Source organism: Eulemur rufifrons, chromosome 30, assembly GCF_041146395.1.
Source record: "Eulemur rufifrons isolate Redbay chromosome 30, OSU_ERuf_1, whole genome shotgun sequence".
NCBI classification, from domain to species: domain Eukaryota; kingdom Metazoa; phylum Chordata; class Mammalia; order Primates; family Lemuridae; genus Eulemur; species Eulemur rufifrons.
The window spans coordinates 135,693,372-135,712,723 of NC_091012.1; the positions used below are offsets into that span (position 1 = coordinate 135,693,372).

The 19,352-nt window shown below is 37.4% G+C and overlaps 1 protein-coding gene across 2 annotated transcripts in view; it reads right to left on the reverse strand.

The window, feature by feature from the left end:
* Positions 1-19,352, reverse strand: part of FRMPD4 (FERM and PDZ domain containing 4) — a 796,138-nt gene that overhangs the window by 754,180 nt on the left and 22,606 nt on the right. For both annotated transcript variants that reach the window (XM_069462953.1, XM_069462955.1), the window contains exon 2: positions 6,354-6,483. In XM_069462953.1, the coding sequence (XP_069319054.1) occupies positions 6,354-6,381 (28 nt within the window). In that variant the 5' untranslated portion in view covers positions 6,382-6,483. The remainder of the gene's footprint in view (positions 1-6,353; positions 6,484-19,352) is intronic.

Below are 19,352 nucleotides of genomic sequence, written 5' to 3' on the forward strand. Positions count from 1 at the left end.
TCAGCAGCTAGACAACAGCCTCTGGCAGAATCATAGGTGCTTACAGCAAAGGCCAGCAGAAATAGTGAGTGTCAAGGGGACATGAATAGGCACTGCTGTGACAGCATTTGTTATCACGATATCTCTGGAGCATGAACCCAGTATAAACAGAGTTAATTTGGGGAGTCAAATTTAAGTCCAAAAACCATGGCAAGTAAGAAGTGAGTAAGACCTCAAAGACAACCTAGTCCAATGCCCTTATTTCACACATCAGGATGTTATGGCTCAGAGAGAGTTTCTTGCCCAAAGGTAAAAAGTTACCTATTGGCAGGTCCAACATGCTATTGTTATTGCTCTTGGGTCATCATCAAATAGTGACCTATGATTTGAAAAGAATTTTCACACTTCATAGACCCCTGGTCCTACCACTCTATATCCCAAGGAAGAAGCACCTCTTTGAGTTTAATTAGGAGTGTGAATTGGGCAAATACCAGAATTATCTGGGCGCTATGTAGAACCAAAGGTGCCCTTCTCATCGTGAGCTGAAAACCCAGCCTCCTGCTTGTGTCTGGGAGGCAGAGCAGTGTGGGAATTAGGAATCAGGCCTCTTGCATGCAGAGGTTGTCCTGCTCCAGTGCCATGTCACTGTCCTCTTTCTCTGCCCCATCCTCAGCTCCACAAGGTGCCTGCCCTTCCCCATCCATGCCAACATCCCATGTAAGGAAGCTCAATCTGGGGGAGGATGGAGCATCTCCAGACAGTGCCAGGCTGGGCTCACCTCTCCACCCTACTACTCTGGTATTCCTCCAGAAAGGTCCCACACAAATCTGAGGACTAAACAGAAACCTTGGTCTGATTCTCTCTTGAACTTTGGGGTGATAATGAAGGGGGATCATGGTATAAAATCTCTAGATTTCTGTAGGTCTGTAATCTATAGAAGTTTACATAAACCTGAGATATTCCAGCTCCTGACACAGAACTGCCACATACAGATGCTCGATAAATGCTTAATAAATGAAGGGCAGAGTGCTTAAATTGCAACTGTTTATCCTCAGATAAAAATTCAATGTCTTCTACTTATTGTTGTACAGTTTGTTAGAAACTCTTGACTACATGATCTAATGGTGATGCTCATATTCTGTGGCCCATGATATAGGGTGCAGCCAATAATAATAGGAAAAAGGGTGACAAATATAGGAAGAAATAGCCAATGAAAATTTTATGATCTGAACAAAATTTTTGCAGATCTAATGATCTTTAAAATGTATCCATGAGGCTTTTTACTAAAGTATTTATAACTTAAATGAAAATAAGAAAAATCAAGATAATATAATCGATTCTAACTTACTCAAGACAGAATTTTCTTCCCAAACCAGAGTTTTTCCCCTGTGATATGTTATTGACTAATAATTTTCTTATCTGGCCCATAAATGACCTCACAGCAAGGCAAAGAAATTCAGTTGGGATTGGAATGTTATATTTAACATTATTTTTTCACTTCTTTTTAAATTAATATAATTTTTGATTGTCAAATCATAATTGTGTGCATTTATGGGATACAATGTATTGTTTTGATATATATACAATGTGACATGATTATATCAAGCTGATTAACATATCCATCGCCTCACTTACCTATCATTTTTTTACGGTGAGACATTTGAAATTTACTACCTTAGTTATTTTGAAATATATGCCAGACCTACACTTAAAGCATTATAGATTGTAAGTGAACTCATTTATCTGGAGTTCTCAGAGTTACTTTACAATTAGTAAAGCCCCTGGGGAAAGCAGTGGGAAGGTACTAAGCTGCATAATAACTCTATTGCTCCAAGCACTTAAATACCAAACCACAGAAATGAACTCAATCTGGAACGCTCCATATGTCTTTGAGATATATGTGGTAAAACCTTTATGTCCATTTGATGAGAACATAACTTTTTGAAATCATATGTTTTCTGAGAAGATGGTGAGTATGACCTTAAATCAGTATCACCTTGAATTTCCTTATGGATACAATGTCTTAGATTCCAGGGAAACCAAACACGAGCTCTGAAAAGGATCTCAGACACCAATAAGTCCAACTCATTTTACAAATGACAAAATCAATGCCCAGAGAAGTTAAGCGATGTTCTCTAGCCTAGGAGTCAGCAAACTTTTCCTGTAAAGGGCCAGATGGTGAATGCTTTAGGCTCTGTGGGTCATACAGTCTCTCACAACTATTTAGCTCTGCTGTTGTAGTGATTAAGGCAATATTGAAATGAATGAGCATGACCGTGTTCCAACAAAACCTTACTTATGAAAAGTGGTGGTGGCCTGGAATTGGCCTATGGGCCATAGTTTACCAAACCCTGAGGTGGATTGCACAACTGAATAACATCAGAGACAGGCCAGACCCAGCCTCCATGACTTGCTATGTTTGTTTATTTATTTATTCATTGAAGACATGAGGCAGGATGATAGGGGATTCTGTTATAGCTGATACGGTTGACTCCAAGTTCAGACTATAGTATTTATTTGCAGGGATAAAACTTAGCAGTCTCTACTAATTGTGTCTCAAGAAGACATCTCCAGTTGGAAATAAAATTCCTGATTGTGGAAATTGTCTATGGGACACAAAAATTTGATCTCCTTTAGGGGTAATAGCACACTATATCTGTATTTGTAGGTCTGTGTTCCCAAATGCATAGGTGGCCTGATCGTTCTATTAATACTACCAGATGTCAGCCATAAGGATTTCCGGGACGAGCCTCCATCCCCAATGTCTGGGCCATGAATGTTCCTTCCAGGCAGTTCTCACAGCATTTGGCTCACCTCCCACCACCCCATCCTTCCTAACACAGTATCTCTGCAAATGATATGATGGGGAGGAATCCCTTTCAGAAACAAATGGGAAGGGGAGATCCAAAGGGATTGGCCCAAGTGAAGCAGAGGGACAGGAGAAGTGCTGAGACATTCACTGAACCTTTCCACAAATATTTATCAGCCTTGGCAATATTCTGGGGATATAGAGGTGAACAGTAGAGACAAGTGTCCCATTCTAGAAGAGTATGAAGTAGAGTGAAGGGGAATTAAAAAAATTTTGGTAAGTTCTGTGAAAAAATAAATAAATCAAAGAGTAATGGAATAGAGAGTGGGGGGAGGCTGTGGAGAGACAGAAGGGGGCTATATGAGATACAGTGAGCAGGGAAAGCCTCTCCAAGAGGGTGTCTTTTGGCACAAGTCCTGAATGATAACAAGAAACCAGCCTCATAGGGATCCTGGTAATAAGAAACACTGGTGTAAATGTGCGAGGCAGGCACTTGTTCCGTGTGTTCAGTGTCGTTAGACTAAAGCAGGCAGATAAGCACAAGAGTGGTGTGAGATGAGGCCATAACACACAACAGGGGTCGCTGCAACCCCTGGCCAGCATGCCTATGAGTCAATATCTACAAAGCAGGGGACATGCTCCACAGGGCATGACCCAAGATGACCCATTGGGGTGCAGCAGGAAAATATCAGCACTTTTATACAAATGTAATTTTTGTCTAAAACAATAAGAAAGAAATCAAGCTTGGCTAATTAGGCCATATAATGATTGCCACTGGAACCCTCTCTCAGTCAGGATGGCTGAAGGTCATGAATTAGGTACGTTACTAGAAATTTCCTAAGGTAAAGAGTCATCAAGGGGTCTGTCTGGGCACCTGCAAAACTTTTGTTCTGTTGCAGTTGATATGTGCCTTGCTAACTGAATTTGCAGATTATATTATCTAGTTGTAACTAAGTAAACCTTCTCACAATAAACAAACAGCTTTAAAAACTCTATGCAAATGAATCAAGGATTGGAAGTAGTGTTAATAATACAAGCATGACAAAGCAAGAAAATAGTAGAGTTTACATTTCTTCTTTTCCTAATATTAATATAACCCCTTCAACAGCTACAAGTCCTGTGTAAAAACAATAATGACCAAATTCAACACTTTCAAAAGTGTTTGACCACCATATTTCATATCATGATTCAGTATTTAGACATGTATATATTGGCATATAAATAGATACAGGTATGTAACCGAAATGACAGCTTCTCAATACTTATTAGTAATGTACTCTGACATTTTATCTTCTATTTTATTAAAAAAGTAATTATTAACATTAAAATTCACCAATAGATTGTTGTTACATGCAGTTTGTAAAATACTGATACAATCAGATCCAAGGAGAAACCAGCCACAAAAAAGTCAAAATTAAGAAGATTATCTGAAACATGGATTAACATCCATTACTGTTAACCATTGATCTCACCACAAATGCATACTTCCCCCCTTAAAAATTGGCTAATGGTAGCATGAGGTCACCATAATTTGAAAAATATTTGAGAAACTAAAACATCCAGACCAAGTAAACAAACCACTACAATATTTTTCAGTAATTTTAAAAGCCATGAGATAACCTTCTATCAATTACTTAACAAAATTTTAGTAAACTTGATGCATGTTTAAAAACCTCTTTTAAGATCTCTTAACATATTAATCCAGTAGTATATGTATGTAATTTGTAAAGATATATATATATACACACACATATTATATATATATATATATATATACACACACACACACACACACACACATCTATATTGACATTCTTACCATTTGTTTTACTGAGGTAATGTGTGAAAAATAAGTTTGGAGACAATCACTGTATCTCACAGAATTTGTTTACCCTGGATCTTCAGTGGCCATCTGTGGATTTCCAGGACCCCAGAACAGAGGACTCTTTTTCATCTTGTTTCTCCTGTATTGCCTAAACCCAATATTCTTGGTCATTTATTACCTGAACTATTAGCCTGGAAACTTAAATAAAATTTAAGGGATATCATTGATTTGAACTGAACTCCTGCACTAGGCCCCAACAGACCAACCCAAAATGGTGTCACTCATGCTAAGATTCCAAGTCACCAAACTGAAACCTAAGCTGTTTACTTGTAAGATCTGACCTTCTGAGAAATCAGGAGAAAGAGGATAGACAAGTACCATTAAATCAACAAGATTCCCTATAAGGAAAGTAACTTTGAAATGACCAATCTGCTTTTTGTTCTTTGTTTCTGATTTCTTCAGCTTTTAATGCCTATAAAGCCCAACCCCTCTGCTCAGTTCATCAGAGCTCCTTTCTATTTTGTAGACTGGATGCTGCCAAGTTCATGAATTGCTAATAAAAGCCAATTAAATCTTTAAAACTCAATTTCCTGAAATTTTGTTTTTTGACAAAACTATACCTACTTTGTGAAATCCTTGTCCCCAAAGCAAGTGACTAATGAACATAACATCATAAGACCAGGCCATATAATGGTTAAATGTCAAAGACTTGTATGAATCGGTTCACTTTGACTCAACTCACTCTACAATCTGGATAGCCTTTTAGTTGGAACCCATTCTATTAAGTGAAGTATCCCAAGAATGGAAAAACAAGCACCACATATACTCACCAGCAAATTGGTTTCCCTGATCATCACCTAAATGCACATTTGGGAATGACACCAATTGGGTATCAGACTGAGGTGGGGGGTGGGGAGAGGGGATGGGTGTATACCTACATGATGAGTGTGTTACGCACCATCTGGGGAATGGTCACGCTGGAATGTGCTGACTAGGGAGGATGGAGGTGGGGGGAGGGGATGGGGTATAACTACATGATGAGTGCAATGCGCACTGTCTGGGGAATGGACACACTTGGAGCTCAGACTCGGGGGGATGGGGGAGCATGGGCAATTTATATAGCCTGAACTTTTGTACCCCCATAATAAGCTGAAATAAAAAAAAAAAAGAAAAATCAAACGTGTGAAAGTGCCTGGTTTATCTTACCCACCACTCAGTTTGCCAGTTACACAACCTGCCCTGGTTAAGAGTACTAACTTTGGAGAGAGATAAACAAACCTGGACTAGTCATATTAGATACATGAACCTCAGCAAATGTCTTAGTCTCTCTATGCCTCAGTTTCCATATTCATAAAATAGTGAAAATACTTACCTCTAATTAATCTCATTATAAGGATTAATTAGAAAAATCTACGGAATGCACTTTAACACAATGCTTGACATAGAATGAGTACTCCATAAATTGTGGCTACCACTGTTGGTATTTTCGTAGTTGTCTTTGCTGTGGAGATTTGGTTCTGTGTAGCACAGCTTCATATGTTACATGCAACTCATATAAGCTTGCTTTTAGAAAACATCAAGTCACATATTTTGATGTTCATGCATAAGAAAATAGTATCATCATAATTATATTTGCAAGAATACTAAAACAACCTTTTAGTCAGATCTGCAGTGTTATCTTGGCCCCTTTCTGTTTCCATAGCCACTAGGTAAACTCTCGAAATGAATAAAAACACTCACCTGTATTTGTCAAAGACGATGAAGACATGGAAGGGCAGGGTTTGGATCCTTGTATTTTATTCTCCACTCTGTGGGTAAAGCCAGGTCATTAAATCACTTATTTTTTTCTCTTGGTCTCTTTTCCATTTACCTATAAGATAAATGATATCTTCTTTGTACAAAATGTGTTACATATTTTTAAAGAATAGCATAATTCACTCGGTTTTACTTACTGCAAAAATTCTTCTAGAAACATCATAGATGGCTGTTGTTCTGACTTTTCTACCTCTACCACCCTATGAAACTGGTAAAAATGAATTATAAGGCTTTTTTCACCTTTTTCTGTACAAGAATAAACATTTACTAGAGGAAAAAACCATCTTACTATGAGGGGAAACACTCACATTTTACTATAAACAGAATTGTCAAGAATGTCAACAAGATTGAAGAACTATAAGGTTAATAGAAAGTGTCCATTAAACTTCTTTCAATTTTGGAATGCATCTTTCTTTGTTCTTAGTGAAAAAGCAGATGAGTGGAAGTCTTGATAGATAAACAGGACATCAATCCTCTAGAATACTCCCCATGCAACTTAAGAATGACAGGATAGTTTTGCATATAAAGACAAGGGGCATGACCACTTTTTGGTTCGCTAAATAACCCCTCAGTCACTCATGAGGAAACATATGCTTTCTCAGTTCCTATTCTTCAATTGTGCATGCAAATCAAATGCACTGGCCATTTTCCTCTTCCCTTCTACTTAGAGCATTCAGAGTCTTGGTATACTCTTCCAGCCTCTGGCATCCTCTAGGTGACTTCCTCTGATCTCACCCCTCCCACATTTCTAACCATTCCTTTAGTTCTGCCAATGCAATGCTCTTAAAGTGCCCTCAGTCCATACCCAGGCTCCTCTCTGCTTGCTCCCTCATCCCTTCACTCTTGTTAGCTTTCCGAGCAGTCTTTACTTATTCATTGCAGTTATTCCCGTAGATGTTATTTTCACAGATCCATGCAATGTGTGTGACTTGCCAAGGCCACAGTATTTGTGGGAATCCAGTCTTCCCCTCCTCTGCCTGGCAGCCTATTTTCTCCTTCTAGTTGTACCTGCAGCAAAGCCACAACCTAAAGTTGTGACATTACTATGACATATAAAGCAACCAACTGCAAGGCCCTAAATATACAATTATTTCAATGCAAGAGAAAGCATAACACAAAGCTGTGTAACAGGCAAACAAGATGCAGCTTCAACATCTATCTTTATTAATATTAAATTGAGTCAAAGTAATTTCTGGCTGTCAAAGGAGTTCTTTCACAAATTATGCAAAGAAGGAGCATTGTAAGTTAAGAAATTATATAGCCATGCCATAATTCCTGATAAAATGTATTTAAAGGATAGTGAGGAACAAAAATAATGGAGAAAAAATTTCTAAACTGTCTTCATCAAGCATTTAAGACATCAGTTCTTTCTAAGTCAGAAGCACTGAACTAGAGGCAGAAATTATTATTCAGTATTTTTAGTTTACATTAGATTAACCAGTGTTAAAATCTGTTTTCTTTAGTTGTACATAATATACATGACTTTAGTCAAGGTTTATGACTGAACTATGAAATAATATGCATCCTCATTCTTATAATCTTAAACTTTATATGACTCCCCAATACCAACAACCAGGGTAGCCCAGGGATGCTATAGACCTCCATAATCTCCACCAGTTCCCATAATAGTCTCTTCAAATATCCATGCAGTCTAAATAAAAGTAGTGTACTTCCCACACAAAAACAGCTTTAAAACAAATTCCCTAGCCACAGACCTGCAACCAGGTCGCTATGCTTAAACACCTTACTTAGTCCAGGTCTACAAAGATGCAGACATCAAGATGAGAGTAAATGTACAAGGATTTTTTTTAGCAGAAATGCCTGTATAAAGAGAAATATAGACAGAGCCGGGTAAGACTAAGAGAGCTGACAGACCCACCTTGACTTCGGTGAAAGTCAAGGCTCCTGTAATATCTAAAGAAAGTTCAGCAAAGCTGTCAGGGAGTTCTTGAGCCAAGGTCAACCAAAAAGGGTGTCTCCCGGAATGGTGCACCTTAGTATCCCCATCATACTGAGTCACTGGTGGGGAACATGATCCACAAGAGATTCCAGAGCACAGGAGCTGGGTCCCCAGGACAACTGTTCCCCACCGTAGGAGGTCTGTGAGGTGCATTATTGGGGCCAACACTCCCACTCCTATACCAGTCCTATACAGAAATTCAGAAGTTTATACCATACAATAAATCTTGAGCCTGACATCCAAATTTTCCCCAATCTCTCCCTAATCCACATGTAAACTTTATTTTCTAGCACTTTTTTGCCACCTTAAATAGTCTAACTACCCCCTTGGTTCCCATATGAGCCCCATAGGTCACCAAAATGCTTTCCCTCTTGCTATTTCCTCCCTGTACTACTATTCCCACCCCAAACCCTCTTTTCAAGATCCTTCTTGATCTTTAAAGGCCAAGTGAAATACCAGTCCAACACTAAGACTGTACTCATAACTCTTCACCTGCACATCCTCTCAACCCCAACCCTAGTAGAAAGGTTTGCTCTCATCTCAGAACCTCCATGGGACTTCACCAACCTGGAGGTGAGCACTGGGAATACTGAGCACTTTTCTTTTGCTTTAGTTGTTGTAAGTTTTATCTCTATAGCAGACCTCAGGAAAGGCTGCACCTATTTTCAAGGGTGTAATTCCTATAATACCATGCAAACAGTAAATGGAATATGCAGATGAATGAATTAATGAAAGACAAATTCTGGGCTGGTGTATACCATGTACCCAGGACTAAAAATAAAGATAAATGGCCTTTTTATTTCTTATTTTTTTGTGTTTGTGCTTTTTTATTTTATGAAATAAACAGGAACTATCAAACCCAAAGTAATATGGATCCTAACATTCAAGGCAAAAAACAAAAATACCGACCTGGAAAGGGACATCATTCCTGCTGCAGTCATAGAGAGTTCTATACAGTATAATGAGGTGACATAGCAAACTGACCCAATAAATAACTACTGTTTGAGGGATTTAAATGTAAGATCGTAATAATACCTTTCCAGCTATCTATTTCCTCTTCCTCAGATATCACTTATCTCAGACCTCAGTGTCAACTTTATATTAGAGCATATGGCTCTTCACCTTTGTACCAAATATATCAGTGATTAATATAAATAAATAAAATTATTAAATACCTTGAAATTATTCAAGAGTCCCATAGCAGAGAGTAACTCCTTTTCTACTTAGAATATTTTTTTAATTAAATACTTTTGGAAAGAATTCCAACTGAATTCAAGCATCTAGATTAAAAAGAAAATCTCAAATTGATTCTGCTCTTTTGTGAATAGAGAACCTTGTAAACTTTTTAATAAAAGAACAACCAGTGGTACATGAATATTAATCAAACTTCATCTCCAAGGATAACAAAGAATTTTAGATTTACAGAAGCCCTTAAAACTCATCCCACATCACTTTCAACAATGAGGGAACATCTATTACTAACTCAGTTTAGGAAAAATCCAAACCGACTTACAAAATTTTTCTCTCTTTCGTAAGTGCATTTATAATCAGATTTCAAGAACCTCATTAGTTGCTTCCCAGGCAGAAACATTTTTCTCCAAGACAATTCATCTCTTTTAAATATCATTAAAGTGTGATTGGCACAGAGCCCTTAGGGAACTGACACCCAGAGGGAGAAGAACACAATACTAATAGCTAGTCAGCTGCCAACTGGCTTTAAGTTGCCAATTCCTTTTCCTGGAAAAACCAAGTATATCTAAGCAAAGAGAACTTTAATGATAATCAGGAGACATTCTCTAGCCTCAAAATTCTGCTTTGCAAGGGATAAATCAGGATTGCAAACACCACCTGAATCAGAGAGTGGCAATCACACAGTCCAGATACACCCTGGAAGAAGCTGAACTTCAGGCCAAGATACCATAGACAATCCTCAATCAAGCAGTTCTGCTCCTTGCATATCAATCAAAAAATTGATTACCCTGAGAGACAGTAACCATGTGTAATAAGTTTGCTTAAATTAAAATGGCCAAGAACCACAGCAACCCATTGTTAAAGAGAAAACAATAACTTGAGAAATTATTCTTTCTTAAATATATGCCTATCGTTATAGATTTCAATTGCTCCCGCAAATGTACTCTTAATTTTGTTGTCTAAGGAGCATCCTTATTGCACTTAAATGGCAATCTGACACAATGCAAAAGTTAAGCAAAGTTAGCAGAAGTGACAGTCTGAAACCTCAAGTATAGAGGGCAGGATGAGTGTACCCCAAAATAGGAAGATACCCCCAAAGAAGGAGAAGGACACTTACAGAGTGGAAAGGTCAGGAAATAGAAATGAACATTTCCTTTGAAGTGGCAGCAGCAGCTAGGAATTGAGTGGATGGTGGGGCCAGAGTTTTGAGTACAGTCTTAGTGTTGGATTGGCATTTCAACCCTAGAGGAAATCACTTAATGTAACTGAAAGAACAAAGCAGGATGGTAGAAATGATAACCACAAAGGCAAAACTCTTAAAAAATGTAGAGAAAACCATTTTAGTAAATCCTACCTGACCTTGAGCTTCAATGTTATTTCCAGAATAGTCATAAATTGTACAACAAAGCAAACTTAACCACTTAGCTTCTAAAACATGAAAAGGCAGGAACCCAAAGTCTTGGAAAGAGGCCTTCCTTCCTTTATGTAAAATTGAGGAATTCTATTGTTCTAATATAACTTTTATTTTTTTAATTATCCTAGAAAATGTCCACCTTATCTCAAGATTCTATGTCAAAATGATCAATTCCAAATTTAAAAGAAAAACGGCCATACATTTCGTAAGACTTCATCATTTGAAAACCTGAAATTCCCTTTTAACACCACAGAATAAAGCCTCAAAACATTGCATAATGCAGTGCTTTGCGGCTTTGTGCTCCCTACTTTTGGCTATTGTCACCACTTTATATTGCAGAGAATAAAAATTGATATCCTGGGTAGTTTTGTCCTTGTCTGTAAGTGTAGTTCTCCCCATGTGCAGTAAATGAATAATTTTTTAATTAAATGTATGTCTAATAGTTCAGTTCATGCATAGGAATGGCCTTAATAAGCCTATATTATGTACGCAAATGTTGAAGAACATGGGGAGAAAGCAAATATAATTTCCACTCCTTCAAGTTTTTATCAGAAATAGAAAAAAATAAATTTTTTGGCAGCTACATTTTTAAGGATTTCTACAAGTAGTATAATATTTGCTTTCTTAATAATTTGCATCATAAATGCATCTTTTTGTTAAATTTACCTTAGTCAGGAGAATAGGAAGAAGCATCATTTACACCAGGACATATGAACTGATTCAAAGTGCATTTCACAGGATACTTTTTAGTTAGCATCAACTTCTTTTCTTCTTGAAGAGTTTTCATAGCAAGCATTCTTTCAAAGTATGCACAGAGGCTGGTACGATGGTAGTGGGTTATCAGAACTTATTAACATTAGTGTCACTAAAGTTGGTATACAACTCCCCACTGCCAAATTTGACTGGCTTTAAAAAAATTAAAAATTAAAAAAAAATAAAAATAAAGGATTAAGTATGCACAGAACACTCTATAGGACAGCCTATAGCCTGGGACACACAACAAGTCTCAATAATTTTGCAAAGGCTGAAATCATACAAAGTATATTCTCTCAACACAGACCCTGAACAAGTGAATGTAGCCCACATTACTGATGAAGCTGCCACTTCCTTCTACTGACACATTAGTAATTCCCAAATAGAAGGCATGATCATGTGGCCCAGACAATAGTAAGCATGAAATGGCTACACAGGAATATCCCAACCCCCACCCCACCCACCATCCATTTTGCAGCCTAATGGACTGGACTCTTATTTTCAGCTAATATCCAAGGAGGAATTAAGTTTTGCCACTGGACCAGAACAAAGGCTCTTTTCTTAGTCATACCAGATGAAGGGATTTTATTAACTTATTTGTGATAAAGAATTAGAAGTTAATAATAGAACCCCACTGTCCTCCTCATAGAAAGGGTTTTTGTATATATTTACACTGAAGTTACTGTAGGTAAACTGCATATAATCTACATTCCAAGCTGTGAGTTTAACCATTCTCAAAAATAAATTAAAAATTTATTTCTTAGTTCTTTGTCCTAGAAACCTTATAGAAATGAATGTAGTCTACTTTCTTTGAGGGGGATAGTTAGCATTAATCTGAAAGGAATTAAAGAACAGAATAGGAACGGAAATGAATAATTTCTTCTTCTGAAATAACCTTACCCATTCTCTTTGATCTTTATATTTTATTTGATCTTTGATCTGTTTTGAGTTAACTTTTGTATGTGGTATAATGTAAGGGTCCAAGTTCATTATTTTGCATGTGGATATCCCATTTTCGAACACCATTTGTTGAAAAAACTGTCCTTTCCCCATTGAATGGTCTTGGTACCCTTGCAAAAAATCATTTGACTATATATTTAAGCATTTATTTCTGGGCTCTCATTTCTATTCCATTGGTCTGTATGTCTGTCTTTATGATAGTACTACAGTATTTTGATTACTGTAGCTCTGTAATAAGTTTTGAAATCCAAAAGTGTGACTTCCAACTTTCTTCTTTTTCAAGATTTTTTTTGCTATTTAGAGTCCCTTGAGATTTCATGTGATTTTAGGGCGGATTTTTCTATTTCTGTAAAAAATGCTCTTATGATTTGGATAGAGACTGCATTAAATTTGTATATAGCTTTGGGAAATATTGACATCTTAAGTCTTCCTATCAGTGAACACAGATGTCTTTCCATGTATGTGTGTCTCCTTTAATTTCTTTGAGTAACGTTTTGCAGTTTTCAGTGTTAAGTCTTCATTCATTCATTCATTCATTCACTTATTTATTTATTTATTTTCGACACAGGGTCTCACTCTGTTGCCTGGCTTAGAGTGTGGTAGTACCATGGCATCATCATAGCTCACTGCAGCCTCAAATTCCTGGGCACAAGCAATCCTCTTGCCTTAGCCTCCTGAGTAGCTGGGACTACAGGTATGTGCCACCACACCTGGCTAACTTTTCTATTTTTTGTAGAGACAAGGTCTCGCTATGTTGCTCAGACTGGTCTTGAACTCCTGGGATCAAGTGATCCTCCCACCACGGCCTCCCAAAGTGCTAGAATTACAGGTGTGAGCCACTATGCCCAGCCTCAGTGTATAAGTCTTGCATCTCCTTTTATTCTTAAGTCTGTTATTCTTTTTGATGCTATTGTAAATGGAGTTTTCTATATTTCCTTTTCAGATTGTTTATTGTTATTATGTAGGAATGCAAATGATTTTTGTGTGTTGATTTTGTATCCTGTAACTTCACTGAATTCATTTATTAGTTTTAACAGTTTTACTGTGGAATCTTTAGAGTTTTCTACATATAAGATCATGTTATCTGTAAACAGAGACAATTTTACCTCTTTGCTTCCAATTTGGATGTACTTTACTCTTCTTTCTTAGTTTGTGTTTTTTTTGTTTGTTTGATTTGTTTTATTTTGTTTTTGCTCTAAATAGGACTTCCAGTACTATGTTACATAGAAGTAGTGAAAGCAGGCATCCTTGCCTTATTTCTTTTTTTTTTATTTCAGCATATTACGGGGGGTACAAATGTTTAGGTTACATAGATTGTCTTTGCCCCACCCGAGTCAGAGCTTCAAGCGTGTTCATCCCCTAGATGGTGTGCACTGCACTCGTTAGGTGTGTATATACCCATCCCACCCCCTCCTCCCCCTCCCACCTGCCTTATTTCTGATCTTAGAGGAAAAGCTTTCAGTCTTTTGCCATTGAGTATGATGTTAGCTGTGGGAGATATTGAATGTTGTCAGTTAAAATGGTGATCTCGGTTGCAAGGGAACAGGGAAGACCAGTGGCTCTGATAGCCTGAAGTTGCAGTCTTTTATTTTTTTTCTTTTTCTTTTTTTTTCAGCTTATTATGGGGGATACAAAAGTTCAGGTTACATACGTTGCCCATGTACCGCCTGTCCCCCCAAGTCAAAGCTCCAGGCGTGTCCATTCCCCAGACAGTGCGCACTGCACTCATCATGTAGGTATATATCCATCCCTTCCTCGCAACCCCCTCCCCAAGTCAGCACCTTCAAGTGTGACCATTCCCCAGACGGTGCGCAACGCACTCATCATGTAGGGATACCCCCATCCCCCCCCCCCACCCCCCACCTCAGTCTGATATCCGATTGGTATCGTTCCCAGATGTGAATTTAGGTGATGATCAGGGAAACCAATTTTCTGGTGAGTACGTATGATGCCTGTTTTTCCATTCTTGGGATACTTCACTTAAAATAATGGGTTCCAACTCTCTCCAGGAGAACCAAAGAGATGTCGTATCACTGTTATTTCTTATAGCTGAGTAATACTCCATGGTATACATATACCATAATTTACTAATCCAGTCATGAATTGATGGACATTTGGGTTGTTTCCCCATCTTTGAGATTGTGAATTGTGCTGCTATAAACATTCGGGTACAGGTGTCTTTGTCATAGAATGACTTATGTTCTTTTGGGTAGATGCCCAATAATGGGATTGCTGGATCGAATGGTAGGTCTGTTTGAATCTGTTTAAGGTATCTCCATAATGCTTTCCACAGGGGTTGCACTAGTTTGCAGTCCCACCAGCAGTGTATGATTGTTCCTGTCTCTCCGCATCCACGCCAACATGTGTTGTTTTGGGACTTTTTGATAAAGGCCATTCTCACTGGGGTTAAGTGATATCTCATTGTGGTTTTGATTTGCATTTCCCTGATGATTAGGGATGTTGAACACTTTTTCATATGTTTGTTAGCCATTCTTGTATCTTCTTTTGAAAAATTTCTATTTATGTCGTTTGCCCACTTCTTGATAGGGTTGTTTGATTTTTTCTTGCTGATTTTCCTGATTTCTAAATAGATTCTTGTTATCAGTCCTTTATCTGATGTGTAGTATGCGAAAATTTTTTCCCATTCTGTAGGTGGTCTGTTTATTCTGATGACTGTTTCTTTGGCTGTGCAGAAGCTTTTTAATTTGATCAGGTCCCATTTATTTATTTTTGTTGTTGCTGTGGTTGCCTTAGGGGTCTTCTTCATAAATTCTTTGCCTAGGCCAATGTCTGTAAGAGTCTTTCCTACATTTTCTTCTAGAATTCTAATCATTTCACACCTAAGGTTTAGGTCTGTTATCCACCGTGATTTGATTTTTGTGAGAGGTGAAAGCTGTGGGTCCTGTTTCAGTCTTCTACATGTAGCTATCCAATTTTCCCAGCACCATTTATTCAATAGGGATTCTTGTCCCCAGAGTATGTTTTTGTCTGCTTTGTCAAAGATTAGATGTCTATATAAGGATGGTTTTATATTTGGATTTTCTGTTCTGTTCCCCTGGTCTGTGTCCCTGCACTTGTGCCAATACCAGGCGGTTTTAAGAACCACAGCCTTGTAGTATAGTTTGAAGTCTGGCAAATTAATACCTCCCATTGAACGACACCAATTGGACATCAGACTGAGGTGGGGGGTGGGGGAGGGGATGGGGGTATGCCTACACAATGAGTGCATTGCGCACCATTTGGGGAGTGGTAACACTTGAAGGTGCTGACTCGGGAAAGGGGGGGTGGGGAAAAAATATGAAACTATTGTTTTTAACTTGCACTGTTCACTTAATAATTTATCATGAATATTTCCCATATTATTTCATATCATTGTACAAGAAATAATGTATACATTATGAGGACATACTGTATCTAACAAGATATACTGTTAGACTCTTTGATTCTGTAAAATTAAATTAAAAAAAAAAAAAGAATGCACCATAAAAAAAAAATACCTCCCATTTTGTTTTTATTGCTTAAAATTGCTTTTGCTATACGGGGTCTTCTCTGGTTCCATACAAAGTGTATAATTATTTTCTCTACATCTGTCAAAAATGATGTTGGTAATTTAATAGGGATTGCATTGAATCTGTAGATCACTTTGGGTAGTACAGACATTTTAACAATGTTGATTCTTCTGATCCACGAGCATGGTATGGTTTTCCACTTATTTACAAGTTCTGCTATTTCCTTCCTCAGTGTTTCATAGTTTTCCCTATAGAGGTCCTTTACCCCTTTAGTTAAATATATTCCTAGATATTTTATTTTCTTTGTTGCTATTTTGAAGGGTATTGAGTCTTTAATTTGGTTCTCTGATTGACTGTTATTGGCATATATGAATGCCTCTGATTTATGTATACTGATTTTGTAACCTGAGACTTTGCTGTATTCGTTAATCAATTCCAGGAGTCTCTTGGTTGAATCCTTGGGGTTTTCCTGATATAACATCATATCATCAGCAAAGAGTGAGAGTTTGATCTCTTCTTTCCCTATTTGGACTCCCTTGATTCTGCTCTCTTGCCTGATGCTCTCGCAAGGACTTCCAATACTATGTTGAAAAGTAATGGGGACAGTGGGCAGCCTTGTCTGGTTCCAGTTCTAAGTGGGAATGCTTTCAATTTTTCCTTACTCAGTATGATGTTGGCTGTGGGTTTGTCATATATGGCTTGTATCATTTTTAGGTAGGTTCCATCTATGCCTATTTTGTTAAGCGTTCTTATCATAAAAGGGTGTTGAATTTTGTCAAATGCTTTTTCTGCATCTATTGAGAGGATCATATGGTTTTTATTTTTGCTTCTATTTATGTGGTGAATTACATTTATAGATTTACGTATGTTGAACCACCCCTGCATCTCTGGGATGAAGCCCACTTGGTCATGATGGATTATTTTTTTGATAAGCACTTGGATTTGATTTGCTAGGATTTTATTGAGAATTTTTGCATCTATATTCATAAGAGAAATTGGTCTGTAGTTCTCTTTTTTTGTTGCATCCTTTCCTGGTTTTGGTATCAATGTTATGTTGGCTTGGTAAAACGTGTTGGGAAGAATTCCATCCTTCTCTATATTGGAGAATAGTTTATGTAGGATGGGCACCAGTTCTTCTTTGTAGGTGTGGTTAAATTTGGGTGTGAACCCATCTGGACCAGGGCTTTTCTTTTTGGGAAGGTTTTTTATTGCTGTTTTGATTTCAGTTCTTGATATTGGTCTATTCAGGAGTTCTATTTCTTCCTGGTTGAGCCTGGGAAGGCTATGTGTTTCTAAACATTTGTCCATTTCCTCCACATTTTCCAGTTTGTGTGCATAAAGATTCTTGTAGAATTCATAGATGATATCATGTATCTCTGTGGCATCAGTTGTGATTTCTCCTTTCATGTTCCTAATGGAGGTTATTAGAGATTTTTCTTTTCTGCTCTTGGTTAGTCTAGCCAGAGGTGTGTCTATTTTGTTTGTCTTTTCAAAGAACCAACTTTTTTTTTTATTAATTTCCCTTATGGTTTTTTTTGTTGTCCTCTTCATTTAGTTCTGATTTGATCTTAGTAATTTCTCACCTTCTGCTGGGTTTGGGGTCAGTCTGTTCTTCTTTCTCCAGCTCTTTGAGTCTATTCATTAGGTTGTCTATTTGTAAGTTTTCTGTCTTTTTGATATAGGCATTTATGGATGTTAATTTTCCTCTCAGGACTGCTTTAGCTTTGTCCCATAGATTTTGATAAGTTGTGTCTCCATTGTCATTTAATTCGAAGAAACTTTTGATTTCCGTCTTGATTTCTTCCTTTATAGAATAATTGTTCAGGAGAAAGTTGTTTAGCTTCCATGACTTTGAGTAGGAATGAGGGTTTCTGTTTGGGTTTATTATTACTTTTATTCCACTGAGATCTGAGAAGATGCATGGTATAATTTCTATTTTTTTAAATCATTTGGTTCAGATCAAGTAGGGTTTGCTTTATGAATCTGGGTGCACCTAAGTTGGGTGCATACATATTAAGCATAGTCATGTTGAAGTTGCAGTCTTGTTTGCAACAATCAAGATACTGTCAGATTAGGAGATCTAACAGGGAGTTCCTGGAAATGAGTTATTAACAGGGCCTTCTTGGGCTCCCCACAAATCCCAAATTGACTGGAGGTTCTGCACATGCACAGTAGAGACTAGAATGGGCCAAAACCACACATACATCCCTGGCTGAAAGAGTATTCATGTATGCACAAAGGAGATGCAATAGGGTCCAATGAAAAAACAAAACAGGTTGGAGCAGACTTGAAAATAGACTGAATGTACTCCCTTGCCCACAAACAATTTTATCAGCATATAGCAGAATCTTACTGACTAAAAATATTTAAGCACAACTTTCTGACCAATCTTTGGCTGAACATTAAGTTATGCAAACGAAGGAGAACACCTAGAAATTGAGGTTAAAAAATAAAAATAAGGGGGAAAAACGGCAGAGACATCAACAGCCACAAATCTTGAAAATAGACTGAATGTACTCCCTTGCCCACAAACAATTTTATCAGCATATAGCAGAATCTTACTGACTAAAAATATTTAAGCACAACTTTCTGACCAATCTTTAGCTGAACATTAAGTTATGCAAAGGAGAACACCTAGAAATTCAGGTTAAAAAATAAAAATAAGGGGGAAAAATGGCAGAGACATCAACAGCCACAAATCTAAGAGTAAGTGGGGTAGGACAATTCCACAAATTTAAGCCTGGAAAAGTTACTAAACAAAACAAACCAAAAGAGAACAATCATCAAGCACAGAAACTCTCTAGGGAAAAAATAAGAACCCAGAGTTGCTACAACATATGATCTAATATGTACAGTATTCAAAAAGAAAGAAAGAGTAACCCAAATTGAGGAAAAGAAACAATGGATAGAAACTGTCTCTGAGTATCTCCAGATGTTGGATTTAGCAAAGACTTTAAAGCAGCTATTATGCATAAGTTCAAACAGATAAGGAAACCATGTGGAAATAATTAAAGTATGATATCAATAAATCAATGAATGAAGAATCTCAACAAAGAGATTGTCATTATATCCAGATGGAAATTCTGAAGTTGAAAACTCTAAGAAATGAAACAGAAATTTCACTGGATGGGCTCAAT